At 44.7% G+C, this 19995-nt stretch overlaps 1 protein-coding gene across 1 annotated transcript in view; it reads left to right on the top strand.

Annotated features, from left to right (window-relative positions):
- LOC118941185 (syndecan-3-like) overlaps positions 1-19995 on the top strand; it is a 38433-nt gene that overhangs the window by 13286 nt on the left and 5152 nt on the right. Inside the window, exons 2-3 of the mRNA XM_036953139.1 lie at positions 17230-17323; positions 19064-19842. Coding sequence (XP_036809034.1) covers positions 17230-17323; positions 19064-19842 — 873 coding nt within the window. The remainder of the gene's footprint in view (positions 1-17229; positions 17324-19063; positions 19843-19995) is intronic.

Raw genomic sequence — 19995 nt, 5'->3', positions numbered from 1 at the left:
CAGGAGCCACGCCCTCCTACTGGCCTGGTGAAACAAGCCATTCAGCTAGGCTATAATCTTACACACACACACACACACACACACACACACACACACACACACACACACACACTAACTGTGTCTGAGGGCATTGTTGGCAGACAGAATAGTAAGACATCACACACAAACACACGGTCTGATGCATCTTTCATAAAGTCATATATAATGGAATAGGATTCCGTCTCTGTCTCTCTGTCTCTCTCTCTGTCTCTCTCTCTGTGTGACGTGGTCTATAATCCTGTTGGATTGGTGGATTAGTGTAACAGCTGGCTCCTACATACAGATATACATCTGACTGCTGCAGCTCTTCTATTTTCTCTCACCGTCCTCCTCCTCTCACCGTCCTCCTCCTCTCTCTATCCTCCTCCTCCTCTCTCCATCCTCCTCTCTCCATCCTCCTCTCTCCATCCATCCTCCTCTCTCCATCCATCCTCCTCTCTCATCCTCCTCCCTCTCTCCATCCTCCTCCTCCTCTCTCCATCCTCCTCTCTCCATCCTCCTCTCTCCATCCTCCTCTCTCCATCCATCCTCCTCTCTCATCCTCCTCCCTCTCTCCATCCTCCTCTCTCCATCCTCCTCTCTCCATCCTCATCCTCCTCTCTCATCCTCCTCCTCCTCTCTCCATCCTCCTCCTCCTCTCTCCATCCTCATCCTCCTCTCTCCATCCTCATCCTCCTCTCTCCATCCTCATCCTCCTCTCTTCATCCTCCTCCTCCTCTCTCCATCCTCCTCCTCCTCTCTCCATCCTCTTCCTCCTCCTCTCTCCATCCTCCTCCTCTCTCCATCCTCCTCCTCCTCTCTCCATCCTCCTCCTCCTCTCTCCATCCTCCTCCTCCTCTCTCCATCCTCCTCCTCCTCTCTCCATCCTCCTCCTCTCTCATCTCCCTACTTTTTTCTATTTCCACCCCTCTCCTCTTTAGACGTATGTTATTCTACATGTTATTATTTTGTGACTCTTTAAGACTGGCGCTATCAACGTCAAGGTTGTGGGTTCTACTTCCCACAGGGATCACATGTACATACAAACAATGTATGCACCCACTCTGCTGTGTGTTGCTTTGGATAAAAGCCTCTGCTAAGTGGCGTATAACAACAATAGTTCTCCAGCTGTGTTTTTCTATCAGACCGTTAGGTCTGTCAGAGTTTCATAACTCAATTAGCAGGCTTTGATGGGTTTTTTTTGTGATATTCGTGAGCACACCATTTTTTCTTGAGGCAAGTGGAAGTTCGGTGGGCCCTTCGTCTTTGATTTGTCAACAGTACCACTCCTAGTAGGAGCGGGACCATGAAGTGTTTGTTTTCATGCACATTTTTTCACTTGAGAAATACGGCACCTAACATCTTAGTTGGATGTAAAACTGCATGACCAAGACCTCGGCAGTAACATCCAAATTAATGACACATTTCTTGATTCATCTTAGATGAATTCAGACTATTTATGTCTCTGTTATTGCTACAGTGGCTCAAGAGGGACAAACAACAGTAATATTGGTGCTTTTTTTCTCATTTTTCAAGTGAAGGTCTTCAGGGAGTTTGCGAGCAGAGATGTCCCCCTAGCCGAGTTCTGTTAGGACAAACCCAACCTATGTATGCAGAGTTAAGCTACCATCACTGTTACAGGATTCTCTCTGTCCCCTAACTCTACCTTAGTTTACCTTGACAGGATTAAGATACTGGTCCTGCTGAAACTTGGTTTCGCTGCCAAGTGTATGTGTGTGCGTGCATGCAAAGGGTTTCTGTGTTAATCTCTGCTGAAGGTGGCAGGTGTCTAAACGAGGTCATCACCTGGTAACCCAATCGCTCTGTCACACTCCTCTCTCACACACACACACACACACACAATACCTCCACCTCTGTCTTCCTCTCTCTCTTTCTCGTTTTTACATTGTAGTCATTTAGCAGACACTCTTCTCCAGAGTGACTTACAGGAGCAATTAGGGTTAATAAGTGCCTTGGGCCCATCAACAGATTTTTCACTTAGCCGGCTCGGGGATTCGAATCTTCGGCCTTTCGGTTACTGGCCCAACGAACTTAATCGCTAGGCTACCTGCCACCCATTCTTTCTCTCTCAAACTCCCTGACCAAGCCTGGCTGCCACCCAAGTCAACCAGCTGTCGAAGACAGGAGAGAGAGGAAGAGGATAGATAGATAGATGCAGAGAGGGGGTTGGAACTGTGATGGACACAGGACAATATGGCTAAATTACAATTTTTCTAAATGTGTTAGTCCAGTCACTGTAGCTCAGCATGGTGCAACACCAGGGTTGTGGATTTGATTCTTGCTTCTTACAGTATGTAGTGCCCTCAGAAAGTTTGCACATCCTTTGCCTTTTTTCCACATTCTGTTGTGTTACAGCCTGATTTTAAAATGGATTGAATTTAGATTTTGTGTCGCTGTTCTACACACAATATCCCATAATGTCAAAGTGGAATTATGTTTTTAGAATAAATTAAAAAAAATAAAAAATGAAAAGCTTGAGTCTTGAGTCTTGAGTCAAGTATTCAACCCCTTTGTTATTCAACCCCTCCCGTTAGCGGGATCATTTTCGTCAACATCCGTTGAATTGCAGAGCGCCAAATTAAATTACAAAAAAATAAATCCACCTTGCGTGCCAGATTTCAAAAAAGCTTTACAGCAAAAGCTATCTAAGCGTTTATGTTAGGACATCTCTCTCAGCAGACTAAACATTCCAAACAGCTAGCAGCAAAGTAGACTTTTGGTCACGAAAGTCAGAAAAGCAATAAAATGAATCGCTTACCTTTGATGATCTATGGATGTTTGCACTCACGAGACTCCCAGTTACACAATAAATGTTTATTTTGTTCCATAAAGATTATTTTTATATCCAAAAGACCTCCATTTGTTTGGCGCGTTATGTTCAGAAATCCACAGGCTCGAGCAGTCACGACGGGGCAGACGAAAATTCCAAATAGTATCCGTAAAGTTCGTAGAAACATGTCAAATATTTTTTTATAATCAATCCTTAGGTTGTTTTTACAATAAATAATAAATCATATTTCAACCGGACCGTAGCTTTTCCAATAGGATAGAGAGAAAATGTCTGCTCCAATCTGTTGCGCATGCAAAACTCTGCTGGCACCCAGCCATCCACTGACGCACTGTGATCGTTCTCGCTAATTTTTCAGAATAAAAGCCTGAAACTATGTCTAAAGACTGTTCACACCACGTGGAAGCCATAGAGAAAGGCATCTGGTTGATATCCCTTTAAATGGAGGGAAGGCATGCAATGGAACAGAGCGGTTTCAGGAAAAACAGCACTTCCTGGTTGGATTTTCCTCAGGTTTTCGCCTGCGATATCAGTTCTGTTATACTCACAGATAATTTTTTGACAGTTTTGGAAACTTTAGAGTGTTTTCTATCCTAATCCGACAATTATATGTAATTCTAGATTCTGAGCTTGAGAAATAGGTTGTTTAATTTGGGTAAGTTTTTCATCCAAATATCAAAATACTGCCCCCTACACTGGAGGTTAACAAGTCAGATAATAAGTTGCATAGACTAACTGGGGGCAATAATAGTGTTTAACATGATTTTTGAATGACTACCCATCTCTGTACCCCACACATACAATTATCTTTTAAGGTCCCTAAGTCGGGCAGTGAATTTCAAACACAGATTCAACCACAAAGACCAGGGAGGTTTTCCCATGCCTTTCAAAGAAGGGAACCTATTGCTAGATGGGTAAAAAAAAAGCAGACATTGAATATCCCTTTGAGCATGGTTTAGTTATTAATTACACTTTGGATGATGTATCAATACACCCAGTCACTACAAAGATACAGGCGCCCTTCCTAACTCAGTTGACGGAGAGGAAGGAAACTGCTCAGGGATTTTTATCATGATGCCAATGGTGACTTTAAAACAGTTACAGAGTTTAATGGCTGTGATAGGAGAGAACTGAGGATGGATCAACCTTTTATTTGAGAACAAGTTCTCATTTACAACTGCAACATGGCCAAGATAAAGCAAAGCAGTTTGACAAAAACAACACGGAGTTACACATGGAATAAACAAACATACAGTCAATAACACAATAGAAAAATACAGTGCCTTGCGAAAGTATTCGGCCCCCTTGAACTTTGCGACCTTTTGCCACATTTCAGGCTTCAAACATAAAGATATAAAACTGTATTTTTTTGTGAAGAATCAACAACAAGTGGGACACAATCATGAAGTGGAACGACATTTATTGGATATTTCAAACTTTTTTAACAAATCAAAAACTGAAAAATTGGGCGTGCAAAATTATTCAGCCCCCTTAAGTTAATACTTTGTAGCGCCACCTTTTGCTGCGATTACAGCTGTAAGTCGCTTGGGGTATGTCTCTATCAGTTTTGCACATCGAGAGACTGACATTTTTTCCCATTCCTCCTTGCAAAACAGCTCGAGCTCAGTGATGTTGGATGGAGAGCATTTGTGAACAGCAGTTTTCAGTTCTTTCCACAGATTCTCGATTGGATTCAGGTCTGGACTTTGACTTGGCCATTCTAACACCTGGATATGTTTATTTTTGAACCATTCCATTGTAGATTTTGCTTTATGTTTTGGATCATTGTCTTGTTGGAAGACAAATCTCCGGCCCAGTCTCAGGTCTTTTGCAGACTCCATCAGGTTTTCTTCCAGAATGGTCCTGTATTTGGCTCCATCTATCTTCCCATCAATTTTAACCATCTTCACTGTCCCTGCTGAAAAAAAGCAGGCCCAAACCATGATGCTGCCACCACCATGTTTGACAGTGGGGATGGTGTGTTCAGCTGTGTTGTTTTTACGCCAAACATAACGTTTTGCATTGTTGCCAAAAAGTTCAATGTTGGTTTCATCTGACCAGAGCACCTTCTTCCACATGTTTGGTGTGTCTCCCAGGTGGCTTGTGGCAAACTTTAAACTACACTTTTTATGGATATCTTTAAGAAATGGCTTTCTTCTTGCCACTCTTCCATAAAGGCCAGATTTGTGCAATATACGACTGATTGTTGTCCTATGGACAGAGTCTCCCACCTCAGCTGTAGATCTCTGCAGTTCATCCAGAGTGATCATGGGCCTCTTGGCTGCATCTCTGATCAGTCTTCTCCTTGTATGAGCTGAAAGTTTAGAGGGACGGCCAGGTCTTGGTAGATTTGCAGTGGTCTGATACTCCTTCCATTTCAATATTATCGCTTGCACAGTGCTCCTTGGGATGTTTAAAGCTTGGGAAATCTTTTTGTATCCAAATCCGGCTTTAAACTTCTTCACAACAGTATCTCGGACCTGCCTGGTGTGTTCCTTGTTCTTCATGATGCTCTCTGCGCTTTTAACGGACCTCTGAGACTATCACAGTGCAGGTGCATTTATACGGAGACTTGATTACACACGGGTGGATTGTATTTATCATCATTAGTCATTTAGGTCAATATTGGATCATTCAGAGATCCTCACTGAACTTCTGGAGAGAGTTTACTGCACTGAAAGTAAAGGGGCTGAATAATTTTGCACACCCAATTTTTCAGTTTTTGATTTGTTAAAAAAGTTTGAAATATCCAATAAATGTCGTTCCACTTCATGATTGTGTCCCACTTGTTGTTGATTCTTCACAAAAAAATACAGTTTTATATCTTTATGTTTGAAGCCTGAAATGTGGCAAAAGGTCGCAAAGTTCAAGGGGGCCGAATACTTTTGCAAGGCACTGTATATGTACAGTGTGTGCAAATGAAGGAGGAAAGGCAATAAATAGGCCATAGTGGAAAAGTAATTACAATTTAGCAAATTAACACTGTAGTGACAGATGTGCAGATGAGGATGTGCAAGCAGGGATACTGGGGTGCAAAAGACGAAAAATAAATAACAATATGGGGATGAGGTAGTTGGTGGGCTATTTACAGCTGCAGAGATCGGTAAGCTGCTCTGACAGCTGATGCTTAAAGTTAGTGAGGGGGATATAAGTCTCCAGCTTCAGTGATTTATGCAATTCGTTCCAGTCATTGGCAGCAGAGAACTGGAAGGAAAGGCGGCCAAACGACGTGTTAGCTTTGGGGATGACCAGTGAAATATACCTGCTGGAGCGCGTGCTACGGGTGGGTGTTGCTATGGTGACCAGTGACCTGAGATAAGTCGGGGCTTTACCTAGCAAGGACTTATAGATGACCTGGTGCCAGTGGGTTTGGCGACGAATATGTAGTGAGGGCCAGCCAACGAGAGCGTACAGGTCACAGTGGTGGGTAGTATATGGGACTTTGGTGACAAAACGGATGGCACCGCGATAGACTACCTCCAATTTACTGAGTAGAGTGGCTATTTTGTAAATGACATCGCCAAAGTCAAGGATCGGTAGGATAGTCAGTTTTACGAGGGTATGTTTGGCAGCATAAGTGAAGGAGGCTTTGTTGCCAAATAGGAAGCCGATTCTAGATTTTATTTTGGATTGGAGATGGTTAATGTGAGTCTGGAAGGAGAGTTTACAGTCTAACCAGACACCTAGGTATTTATAGTTGTCCACATATTCTAAGTCAGAACCGTCTAAAGTAGTGATGCTAGTCGGGCGGGCAGCGATCATTTCAAGAGCATGCATTTAGTTTTACTAGCGTTTAAGAGCAGTTGGAGGCCACGGAAGGAGAGTTGTATGGCATTGAAGCTCGTCTGGAGGTTAGTTAACACAGTGTCCAAAGAAGGGCCAGAAGTATACAGAATGGTGTCGTCTGCGTAGAGGTACAATGATGGCCTACCCCAGCCAAACCCAGACGACTCTGGGCCAATTGTGCACCGCCCTATGGGACTCCCAATCACGGCCGGTTGTGATACAGTCTGGAATCGAACCAGGGTCTGTAGTGATGCTTCTAGCACTGAGATGCAGTGCCTTAAACCGCTGCGCCACTCGGGAGCCCATAATTGCTTGAGGCAATCATAAAGCACTAAACCAGAGCATGCAGTTATCAGGAACACAAAATAATACACTTGAGCTGGGACTGGAAAACAGTTTTGCACGTCAACAGTTACACATATGCAAAGTATTGACATAGAACCACGGGCCTCTAGTCCTGTCTAGCAGACTGTGTGTTATGAACCACTAGCCTCTAGTCCTGTGTAGCAGACTGTGTGTTATGAACCACTAGCCTCTAGTCCTGTGTAGCAGACTGTGTGTTATGAACCACTAGCCTCTAGTCCTGTGTAGCAGACTGTGTGTTATGAACCACTAGCCTCTAGTCCTGTGTAGCAGACTGTGTGTTATGAACCACTAGCCTCTAGTCCTGTGTAGCAGACTGTGTGTTATGAACCACTAGCCTCTAGTCCTGTGTAGCAGACTGTGTGTTATGAACCACTAGCCTCTAGTCCTGTGTAGCAGACTGTGTGTTATGAACCACTAGCCTCTAGTCCTGTGTAGCAGACTGTGTGTTATGAACCACTAGCCTCTAGTCCTGTGTAGCAGACTGTGTGTTATGAACCACTAGCCTCTAGTCCTGTGTAGCAGACTGTGTGTTATGAACCACTAGCCTCTAGTCCTGTGTAGCAGACTGTGTGTTATGAACCACTAGCCTCTAGTCCTGTGTAGCAGACTGTGTGTTATGAACCACTAGCCTCTAGTCCTGTGTATCAGACTGTGTGTTATGAACCACTAGCCTCTAGTCCTGTGTAGCAGACTGTGTGTTATGAACCACTAGCCTCTAGTCCTGTGTAGCAGGATATGTATTTTGATGTGAATCACAGTTTAGCTCCCTGTCTCTGTGCGAGAGAGCAGGGAGATGGTTGACCTAGCAGGATCAACCTGTTAGAAACCAGAAAAACAAACGCACGCACACACAGACTCACACACACACACACACGCACACACACACACACACACACACACACACACACACACACACACACACATGCACACAGACTCTCACACACACTGGAAAACAGTAAAGACAGGAAAAGCCTGGACTTAAAATAACATGTCATTCATACAGCAACTTATAACAACAGTTAACTTCAAAAACAAAGGGGCTTATTCTAGACTGGAGGGTGCAACGTCATGGAACCAAATGGCTAGATAAAAATGCGTTGTGTAGAATGGATATGATTCACTGTCATGTAGAGGTTCTGCTCTATACATTACAGTTCTATCTGCTACAGTCGACACATTACACATTACAGTGCATTGAATAAGGGTGGGGTTACTGAGGGGTAGAACTGTCACAAAACAGGATGAAAGAGTTAGCCAGCTAACTTTCCTAAACATTCTGAAAGAACACCATAAGTTTGACTTGAAACAAAGACTGACTTGTATGTAACAACGCAGGCGTTCGCTGGCACACTTGACCTTTCTGATCCTGCTTTTAACATCCACGTGTTCAAGATATTTGTTACACTTCAAGATATATTCATAAGACATTATAAGAATGTCATACATGCTCATGACAAGTCGTACATTCATTATAACCACATCATAATGCATTGTATGTGTGTGTGTCCACCTCTCAGTGTGGTGTTAATTATCCTGTGTTGTATAGCGTACATGTGCTTCTGTTTTTAGCCGACTTTCCTGATTGTCTGTGTGCAGACAAACTGCAGCCTCGGTTGTATTCGCCACCCAAAATCACACAACTCACTCACTCTCCCTCGCTCACACACACACACACACACACACACACACACACACACACACACACACACACACACACACACACACACCACAAACAAACCCTGTGATTACATACTTGTTTATACGAGCACAGACATACGTATGTACACACACCCTGTCATTATACACAGAGTAACACACTTCAGAATGAGGTCATACCATACATTTACACTTGTAATATGCACTCATGTATATTTACCCTGCGGATGGAGAGACATTACTGTAGAAGGATAAACATAGAATACACATAAAGGATACAGACATATAGACATGCATCTCTCTGTCCTCTATCTCTCTCACACATACACATCATAAACACACACGGACATAACCTACATGCTTACTCAGACTGGACACAGAGGAAAACAAAGCAGGCGTGAAACAGTGTGTGTGTGTGTGTGTGTGTGTGTGTGTGTGTTTATAATCAGGGGTGGTATGTGAGAGGCTTCTTCAAGGGACAGTCTCACAGCTAGCCCGAGGAGGAGGAGGGGTAAGATAGGAGGATGAGAAGAGAGGAAGGAGGGGGTTGTTGACACAGCTCCAACAACAATCAGAGAAGGATTGGGAGAGAGGGTGTGGGAGAGGGAGATAAAGGGAGAAGGAGGGATAGATAAGGGAGAAAAACAGATGAAAGGAAAGATAAAGGGAGACCGATGAAGGGCGAGAGAGCTGGAGGAGACAAACAGTCTGTTTTTAACTTGTTTTTGGGTTGTTTATTTGGTGTTACGTAACTCCTGCCTATTTAGTTACAGTCATGTGTGTACGTATAAGTTGTGTTTGCGTGTGTGTTCATTTAAGGTTGTGTGTGTGGTTGCCTCACTGTGGGAGATGTGAATTTCTGTGAAAGGCAGAGGTTGCTCCTAGCAACGGGCCTCATTGTAAAACAGATCCTTGCTATAGACACACACACACACACACACACACACACACACACTGCTGCCATGAACGGTTTGAGATGTCTTTTCAGCACTTTTCAGTGCTGACTGATCGTTGGGTTTGCTAGTAACAGTAGCCCTGCAATAAAAGAAAGGTTCAGTCTACTTTCAGACTGCCTACTTTCAAACTTTCAGACTCCCATGTGAATGTTGTTTCTCTACAGACCTGCTCAGAGAATCAAAACAACATTTAGTAATTCTCCCATGTGTAAAGAACTTTCATTTGGACCTATATCTTTCGATATCTTATAGTTCTATCTCAGAGGTAGTGTTGAGTTATTAAACAACTAATTGACCAACGTCAGTTCATTTTAGTTCTTCTTTTGTGAGCTCAGCGCGCCATTTCTCTAGAGAAATTAAATAAAGAACTACTGTATGTGGGACGCTGGGAGTTTTCATTAGGCAAATATTCAAACTAGTTCAGCGTAGAAACGTGGTTATTAACTACAATGACCATAATCCATTGCACCTGTTCTCCCTGGCTTGGACAGAGACGGATGGTCTACACACAGACCGCATAAGAGAGGAATGTACAGACGAGGGTTAGTGACCGTTCGTGAGGTAGCTCTGCCCGATTGATAGTTGTAGTAATAAGCAGTCTTGAATATATACCTTATGTACTTTGAAGAACTAGTACAATTATTTTCAGACAGCTCTGCAGCATACTTAGGCAGCTACTAGCCTAACTAAGTACGATGACTCAAAGACTGTACAGTGAGTGTGGGGAGCACAGAGATAACGGTAGATGGTTGTCTAGCTGGCTGGCTGCTACTGCCTGATCAGATATAACAGTAGATGGTTGTCTAGCTGGCTGGATGCTACTGCCTGATCAGAGATAACGGTAGATGGTTGTCTAGCTGGTTGTATGCTACTGCCTGATCAGAGATAACGGTAGATGGTTGTCTAGCTGGCTGGATGCTACTGCCTGATCAGAGATAACGGTAGATGGTTGTCTAGCTGGCTGGATGCTACTGCCTGATCAGAGATAACGGTAGATGGTGGTCTAGCTGGCTGGATGCTACTGCCTGATCAGAGATAACGGTAGATGGTGGTCTAGCTGGCTGCATGCTACTGCCTGATCAGAGATAACAGTAGATGGTTGTCTAGCTGGCTGTATGCTACTGCCTGATCAGATATAACGGTAGATGGTTGTCTAGCTGGCTGGATGCTACTGCCTGATCAGAGATAACGGTAGATGGTTGTCTAGCTGGTTGTATGCTACTGCCTGATCAGAGATAACGGTAGATGGTTGTCTAGCTGGCTGGATGCTACTGCCTGATCAGAGATAACGGTAGATGGTTGTCTAGCTGGATGGATGCTACTGCCTGATCAGAGATAACGGTAGATGGTTGTCTAGCTGGCTGGATGCTACTGCCTGATCAGAGATAACGGTAGATGGTGGTCTAGCTGGCTGGATGCTACTGCCTGATCAGAGATAACGGTAGATGGTTGTCTAGCTGGTTGTATGCTACTGCCTGATCAGAGATAACGGTAGATGGTTGTCTAGCTGGCTGGATGCTACTGCCTGATCAGAGATAACGGTAGATGGTTGTCTAGCTGGCTGGATGCTACTGCCTGATCAGAGATAACGGTAGATGGTGGTCTAGCTGGCTGTATGCTACTGCCTGATCAGAGATAACGGTAGATGGTTGTCTAGCTGGCTGGATGCTACTGCCTGATCAGAGATAACGGTAGATGGTGGTCTAGCTGGCTGGATGCTACTGCCTGATCAGAGATAACGGTAGATGGTTGTCTAGCTGGCTGTATGCTACTGCCTGATCAGAGATAATGGTAGATGGTTGTCTAGCTGGCTGTATGCTACTGCCTGATCAGAGATAACGGTAGATGGTGGTCTAGCTGGCTGAATGCTACTGCCTGATCAGAGATAACGGTAGATGGTGGTCTAGCTGGCTGTATGCTACTGCCTGATCAGAGATAACGGTAGATGGTGGTCTAGCTGGCTGTATGCTACTGCCTGATCAGAGATAACGGTAGATGGTGGACTAGCTGGCTGGATGCTACTGCCTGATCGGAGATAACGGTAGATGGTTGTCTAGCTGGTTGTATGCTACTGCCTGATCGGAGATAACGGTAGATGGTGGTCTAGCTGGCTGGATGCTACTGCCTGATCAGAGATAACGGTAGATGGTGGACTAGCTGGCTGGATGCTACTGCCTGATCGGAGATAACGGTAGATGGTGGTCTAGCTGGCTGTATGCTACTGCCTGATCAGAGATAACGGTAGATGGTGGTCTAGCTGGCTGGATGCTACTGCCTGATCAGAGATAACGGTAGATGGTGGTCTAGCTGGCTGGATGCTACTGCCTGATCAGAGATAACGGTAGATGGTGGACTAGCTGGCTGGATGCTACTGCCTGATCGGAGATAACGGTAGATGGTGGTCTAGCTGGCTGTATGCTACTGCCTGATCAGAGATAACGGTAGATGGTGGTCTAGCTGGCTGTATGCTACTGCCTGATCGGAGATAACGGTAGATGGTGGTCTAGCTGGCTGTATGCTACTGCCTGATCGGAGATAACGGTAGATGGTGGTCTAGCTGGCTGTATGCTACTGCCTGATCAGAGATAACGGTAGATGATTGTCTAGCTGGCTGGATGCTACTGCCTGATCAGAGATAACGGTAGATGGTTGTCTAGCTGGCTGGATGCTACTGCCTGATCAGAGATAACGGTAGATGGTTGTCTAGCTGGCTGGATGCTACTGCCTGATCAGAGATAACGGTAGATGGTTGTCTAGCTGGCTGGATGCTACTGCCTGATCAGAGATAACGGTAGATGGTTGTCTAGCTGGCTGGATGCTACTGCCTGATCAGAGATAACGGTAGATGGTTGTCTAGCTGGCTGGATGCTACTGCCTGATCAGAGATAACGGTAGATGGTTGTCTAGCTGGCTGGATGCTACTGCCTGATCAGAGATAACGGTAGATGGTTGTCTAGCTGGCTGGATGCTACTGCCTGATCAGAGATAACGGTAGATGGTTGTCTAGCTGGCTGGATGCTACTGCCTGATCAGAGATGAGATAATGACTTTAAAAACGAAGAAATACATATACAAACCTGAAAAATGTCATTTTTCATAGTAATTTCCGATTTTTCTATTGATGTTTACCCAATGTGGACCTGACAGTTACAATGGAATGTTTTTAATATTTTGGCATTTGCCTGTTCACTATTTTTGGCTTTGGAATTTCCATTCAAAAGCTCAAATCACTTTAAAGTAATTATTTCATAATGCATTCAATGTTTTTAAAAAGTATCAAAAAGTAAATAGAAAAACATGATTATTTTTTAATAATCCAAACTGACCTCAAAGCACTAATCACTCAGAGAAAATCTATTCCCTGTAGTGCACTACCACTATAACTAAAGCACAGCGCATCAAAAGTAGTGCACTATAAGAGGAGAAAGCACTACTTCTGACCAAAAGCTGGACACTATACAGGGATAGGGTGCCAGAAAGAGTGCATTATAAAGTGAATAGCGTTCCATTTGAATTGTGGTTCTAGTACCGTCCACAGTGAAGCAAGTAGAGCCACACTGAGGTCAGGTTTCTAGTTTCTACATTGCATGATGGTTTAATTGGCTTTCAGTGGCATCAGGTTTCCTTTGTGTTTCCTGGAGGCAGAGAGAGCAGTGGGATTACACTAGCTAACTGGCACTGTCTGTCTGTCTGTGTGTGTCTGTGTGTCTGTCTGTTTCTTCCTGCCTGCCAGAGGTTGACTTTAAGATATGATGACCATACACAACAGTTTATAATGAACAGTAGGAAGCTAGCTGATAGTACTACAGTAATTATCCAAATAAAATCTACAGTATCTACCCTGAACCTATCATACCTACCATAAACCACCCCACATCTTTCCAAGTCACCCCATATGTAACGTCCCTATTCCCCATAGCCGTATGAAGTGGCTTGTCCTCAGCAGTAAACGACTTAACCGTTTTGGGGAAGGTCAGAGAGGGTGGAGGTGAGGACATTCAGGCCGGGAGCTCACCCTAACCCTGTCACCTTTCTCTTGACCTGAGCTTGGGGTGGCTAGGTCATCACAACACGACCACATGTTACCTGCGATCTAATGTTACCTACCTGGATTATTGTGGTGTACTATGGTTGTGGTGCAGTATGGTTGTGATGTAGTATGGTTGTGGTGTAGTATGGTTGTGGTGTAGTATGGTTGTGGTGCAGTATGGTTGTGGTGTACTATGGTTGTGGTGTACTATGGTTGTGGTGTACTATGGTTGTGGTGTAGTATGGTTGTGGTGTAGTATGGTTGTGGTGTAGTATGGTTGTGGTGTACTATGGTTGTGATGTAGTATGGTTGTGGTGTAGTATGGTTGTGGTGTACTATGGTTGTGGTGTAGTATGGTTGTGGTGTACTATGGTTGTGATGTAGTATGGTTGTGGTGTAGTATGGTTGTGGTGTAGTATGGTTGTGGTGCAGTATGGTTGTGGTGCAGTATGGTTGTGGTGTACTATGGTTGTGGTGCAGTATGGTTGTGGTGTACTATGGTTGTGGTGTACTATGGTTGTGGTGTAGTATGGTTGTGGTGCAGTATGGTTGTGGTGTACTATGGTTGTGGTGCAGTATGGTTGTGGTGTACTATGGTTGTGGTGTACTATGGTTGTGGTGTACTATGGTTGTGGTGTAGTATGGTTGTGGTGTACTATGGTTGTGGTGCAGTATGGTTGTGGTGCAGTATGGTTGTGGTGTACTATGGTTGTGGTGCAGTATGGTTGTGGTGCAGTATGGTTGTGGTGCAGTATGGTTGTGGTGTACTATGGTTGTGGTGCAGTATGGTTGTGGTGCAGTATGGTTGTGGTGCAGTGTGGTTGTGGTGCAGTATGGTTGTGGTGCAGTATGGTTGTGGTGCAGTGTGGTTGTGGTGCAGTATGGTTGTGGTGCAGTATGGTTGTGGTGCAGTATGGTGTTTGTGTACTATGGTTGTGGTGTACTATGGTGTTTGTGTACTATGGTTGTGGTGCAGTATGGTTGTGGTGCAGTATGGTTGTGGTGCAGTGTGGTTGTGGTGCAGTATGGTTGTGGTGCAGTGTGGTTGTGGTGCAGTATGGTTGTGGTGCAGTATGGTTGTGGTGCAGTGTGGTTGTGGTGCAGTATGGTTGTGGTGCAGTGTGGTTGTGGTGCAGTATGGTTGTGGTGCAGTGTGGTTGTGGTGCAGTATGGTTGTGGTGCAGTGTGGTTGTGGTGCAGTGTGGTTGTGGTGCAGTATGGTTGTGGTGCAGTGTGGTTGTGGTGCAGTGTGGTTGTGGTGCAGTATGGTTGTGGTGCAGTGTGGTTGTGGTGCAGTATGGTTGTGGTGTAGTATGGTTGTGGTGCAGTATGGTTGTGGTGTAGTATGGTTGTGGTGCAGTATGGTTGTGGTGCAGTATGGTTGTGGTGTAGTATGGTTGTGGTGCAGTATGGTTGTGGTGCAGTATGGTTGTGGTGTACTATGGTTGTGGTGCAGTATGGTTGTGGTGCAGTATGGTTGTGGTGCAGTATGGTTGTGGTGCAGTATGGTTGTGGTGTAGTATGGTTGTGGTGCAGTATGGTTGTGGTGCAGTATGGTTGTGGTGCAGTATGGTTGTGGTGTAGTATGGTTGTGGTGTAGTATGGTTGTGGTGCAGTATGGTTGTGGTGCAGTATGGTTGTGGTGTACTATGGTTGTGGTGCAGTATGGTTGTGGTGCAGTATGGTTGTGGTGTAGTATGGTTGTGGTGTACTATGGTTGTGGTGTAGTATGGTTGTGGTGCACTATGGTTGTGGTGTACTATGGTTGTGGTGTACTATGGTTGTGGTGCAGTATGGTTGTGGTGCAGTATGGTTGTGGTGCAGTATGGTTGTGGTGTAGTATGGTTGTGGTGTAGTATGGTTGTGGTGTACTATGGTTGTGGTGTAGTATGGTTGTGGTGCAGTATGGTTGTGGTGTACTATGGTTGTGGTGCAGTATGGTTGTGGTGCAGTATGGTTGTGGTGTAGTATGGTTGTGGTGTACTATGGTTGTGGTGTACTATGGTTGTGGTGTAGTATGGTTGTGGTGCAGTATGGTTGTGGTGCAGTATGGTTGTGGTGTAGTATGGTTGTGGTGTACTATGGTTGTGGTGTACTATGGTTGTGGTGTAGTATGGTTGTGGTGCAGTATGGTTGTGGTGCAGTATGGTTGTGGTGTAGTATGGTTGTGGTGTACTATGGTTGTGGTGTAGTATGGTTGTGGTGCAGTATGGTTGTGGTGCAGTATGGTTGTGGTGCAGTATGGTTGTGGTGCAGTATGGTTGTGGTGCAGTATGGTTGTGGTGTAGTATGGTTGTGGTGCAGTATGGTTGTGGTGTACTATGGTTGTGGTGTAGTATGGTTGTGGTGCAGTATGGTTGTGGTGTAGTATGGTTGTGGTGTAGTATGGTTGTGGTGCAGTATGGTTGTGGTGCAGTATGGTTGTGGTGCAGTATGGTTGTGGTGCAGTATGGTTGTGGTGCAGTATGGTTGTGGTGCAGTATGGTTGTGGTGTAGTATGGTTGTGGTGCAGTATGGTTGTGGTGTACTATGGTTGTGGTGTAGTATGGTTGTGGTGCAGTATGGTTGTGGTGTAGTATGGTTGTGGTGTAGTATGGTTGTGGTGCAGTATGGTTGTGGTGCAGTATGGTTGTGGTGCAGTATGGTTGTGGTGCAGTATGGTTGTGGTGTAGTATGGTTGTGGTGTAGTATGGTTGTGGTGTACTATGGTTGTGGTGTACTATGGTTGTGGTGTACTATGGTTGTGGTGTACTATGGTTGTGGTGTAGTATGGTTGTGGTGTAGTATGGTTGTGGTGTAGTATGGTTGTGGTGTACTATGGTTGTGGTGTACTATGGTTGTGGTGTAGTATGGTTGTGGTGTAGTATGGTTGTGGTGTACTATGGTTGTGGTGTAGTATGGTTGTGGTGCAGTATGGTTGTGGTGCAGTATGGTTGTGGTGCAGTATGGTTGTGGTGCAGTATGGTTGTGGTGTAGTATGGTTGTGGTGTACTATGGTTGTGGTGTACTATGGTTGTGGTGTAGTATGGTGTTTGTGTACTATGGTTGTGGTGTGTTTTGGTTTTATGCTGATAATTAAATGACTCTCTCATCGTTTGCTATTTTTCTGACTGTATGTAACTCTCAGGTGAAACAGTGTTTCTGGGCTGTATAAAAATATGACAGACATGGTTATGTATCCAACATTCACTTATTGAGATTACCAACAAACAGCTCTTCTCATCTCTAAGCCATTATAGAACTAAAAACAACTTTGGCCTGCCAAACTTTCAGCTTTGGTTCAGACTCTACAATAGTACTTATACTCAACTCAATAGTGGTCAGTTATACAACTCAATAGAACAGTCTGACAGTCTCTCGTGTGAGAGAGAGAAACAGATGCCTTGTCTTCTCTCTCCTGTTAATGGAAGATAATGGTCCATCTCTCTCTTCTATTTTCTAGTCTCTGTCTCTTCTTCTTTTTCCCTAATGGATAGTTCCTCTCTCATCTCTTTGGCTTTATCATTCTGAAAGTAGTCTCATCTAACTAAGTTTTCTATGATGGATGAAATGGACAAAACAAACAAACAGAGAGAAGAATAACCTCTGTCTTTTCTTTCTCTCTCCAGGGTCAGACCTGGGTTCCGTCTATAGATCTAGAAGATTCTTCTGGAGATGAGTTCTATGATGATGAAGACCTCTTCTCAGGCTCTGGATCTGGCTGTGAGTTTGTTGTGTGTATGTGCTTGTGTGTGTGTGTGTGTTTGTGTGTGTACATAGGCATGTTTGAACATGTAGGGGGCCTATGTACACACACACACGCACACAATCTAACATAGGCATGTTTGAACGTGTAGTGGGCCTATGTTAGATTGTGTGTGTGGGAATTCTCTGCAGCCTGTTGGTTTAAGAGGTGACAGCTGCTGTGTTTAAATCTGCAGCTCTGACTCCCAACCCCAAATCTGAGGTCAAATTAAACACAGGGACTACACACGCATAAACACACACATACATACACACGCATAAACACACGAATACACACACACGCACATACACACACATACACACGCATAAACACACACATACACACACACATACACACGCATAAACACACACATACACACACACATACACACGCATATACACACACATACACACGCATAAACACACACATACACACACACATACACACGCATAAACACGCATAAACACACACATACACACGCATAAACACACGCATAAACACACGCATAAACACACGCATAAACACACACACACATACACACACACACACACACATACACACACACATACACACGCATAAACACACATACACACACACACATACACACACATACACACGCATAAACACACATACACACACACACATACACACGCATAAACACACACATACACACGCATAAACACACACATACACACGCATAAACACACACATAGACACACACACATACACACACACATACACACACATAAACACACACACATACACACACACACAAACAAACACATAAACACACACACATACACACGCATAAACACACACATACACACGCATAAACACACACATACACACGCATAAACACACACACATACACACACATAAACACACACATACACACGCATAAACACACACACATACACACACATAAACACACACACATACACACGCATAAACACACACATACACGGCCTTGCATTAACGAAACACAGGAACTGGGCACACACCCTCCCAGTAGCCAGATCTCCACCCAGACTAAGTGATCTTATTTACAGTAATCTGATTACAGACAGCAGATCAGATGATCTCATGCAGACAGGCCATTGTGTGTGTTTTAGTTTGAGTATGTGTTTTCTGTGTCTAGTTCCCATGTTTGGTGTGTGTGTGTGTGTGTGTGTGTGTGTGTGTGTGTGTGTGTGTGTGTGTGTGTGTGTGTGTGTGTGTGTGTGTGTGTGTGGAATTACCTCCATAACGCTTATTTGTAAGAGGCCTTTGTTTGTTTCAGATTAGCTTCTATGACTGTATTTAGCCATTCTATTTCTGTTTCAGATTAGCTTCTATGACTGTATTTAGCCATTATGTTTCAGATTAGCTTCTATGACTGTATTTAGCCATTCTATTTCTGTTTCAGATTAGCTTCTATGACTGTATTTAGCCATTCTATTTCTGTTTCAGATTAGCTTCTATGACTGTATTTAGCCATTCTATTTCTGTTTCAGATTAGCTTCTATGACTGTATTTAGCCATTCTATTTCTGTTTCAGATTAGCTTCTGTGACTGTGTTTAGCCATTCTATTTCTGTTTCAGATGAGCTTCTATGACTGTGTTTAGCCATTCTATCTCTCTCATTTCCTCTCACTCTAATAATTTGTTTTGTTCATAACTAGTTTAACAGTTAATCCCTTTAACAGTTAATCTCCTTCCCTCTTTCTTTCTCTCCATAGTTCCAGAGATGAAGGTCAACCCTACAGCGGTGGGTGTGTCTTTCAGCACTGAGGAGCCCCTTCCCCTTTCCACCACCCAGGCTACTGGCCCCGCCCCCTCAGCCCCACCTGCAGCCGAGCCCAATCCCAACCCCGACGCTCTCCCCACCCCACTACCCACTGAGGGAGAGGGGGAGAGTGGGATAGAGTGGGAGAGAGGGAGGGAGAGAGAGAGGGAGAGGGAAAGAGAGAGAGTAAGGGAGATGGAGCGGGAGAGAGAACGAGAGCGGGAGAGGGATAGAGAGAGGGAGAGAGAAAAGGAGAGGGAGAGAGAAAGAGAGAGAGAGAGGCAACGGGAAATAGAGAGGGAACGAGAAAGAGAACGTGAAAGAGCGAGAGCCGCCCAGACCACCATCTCACCCCGTGGCCCGGCGGCTGTTCCCATGGCGACCACCAGCACAGCGACGCCTCTGGCGGAGAGTGTAGCACCCTCTAGTGGCGTGCAGGACCTGGTCACCACAGAAGAAGAGGACGAGGATGTCTACCTGTCCCCAGACCCCACCACCAGTATGCCTATGGAGACCACCACGGAAGAAGAAGAAGAAGAGGAAGAAGTGACCACTACAGATACAGAGACCACACCCCTCCCAAAGACAACAGCTCCACCCACTACGATTGGCCCAGCCCTAACTGAGAGGTCTAGCTCCGCCCCCTTTAGGCCCAGTGTTCTGGTGACCACGCCTATTAAAGCCGCACCCACAGAGAGGAGCACACGCCCACAGCAGCCTTCTACGACAATGGTGTGTGTTTGTGTGTATCCTGTGTGTATTTATCCATCACATGTGGAGGAGAGACACAGGTGGTCCTCGTTAAGAGCGAGGCTCCTCGTTAGTAGCATCGTTAATGATTAATTACATGATTAGCATCCAGCTAAATAGGCTGAAACACTCCAC

The sequence above is a fragment of the Oncorhynchus mykiss genome, chromosome 18 (genome assembly GCF_013265735.2).
Source record: "Oncorhynchus mykiss isolate Arlee chromosome 18, USDA_OmykA_1.1, whole genome shotgun sequence".
NCBI classification, from domain to species: Eukaryota; Metazoa; Chordata; class Actinopteri; order Salmoniformes; family Salmonidae; genus Oncorhynchus; species Oncorhynchus mykiss.
Note: the sequence above shows the minus strand (reverse complement) of the source record. Positions and strands in the feature narration are given on the sequence as shown.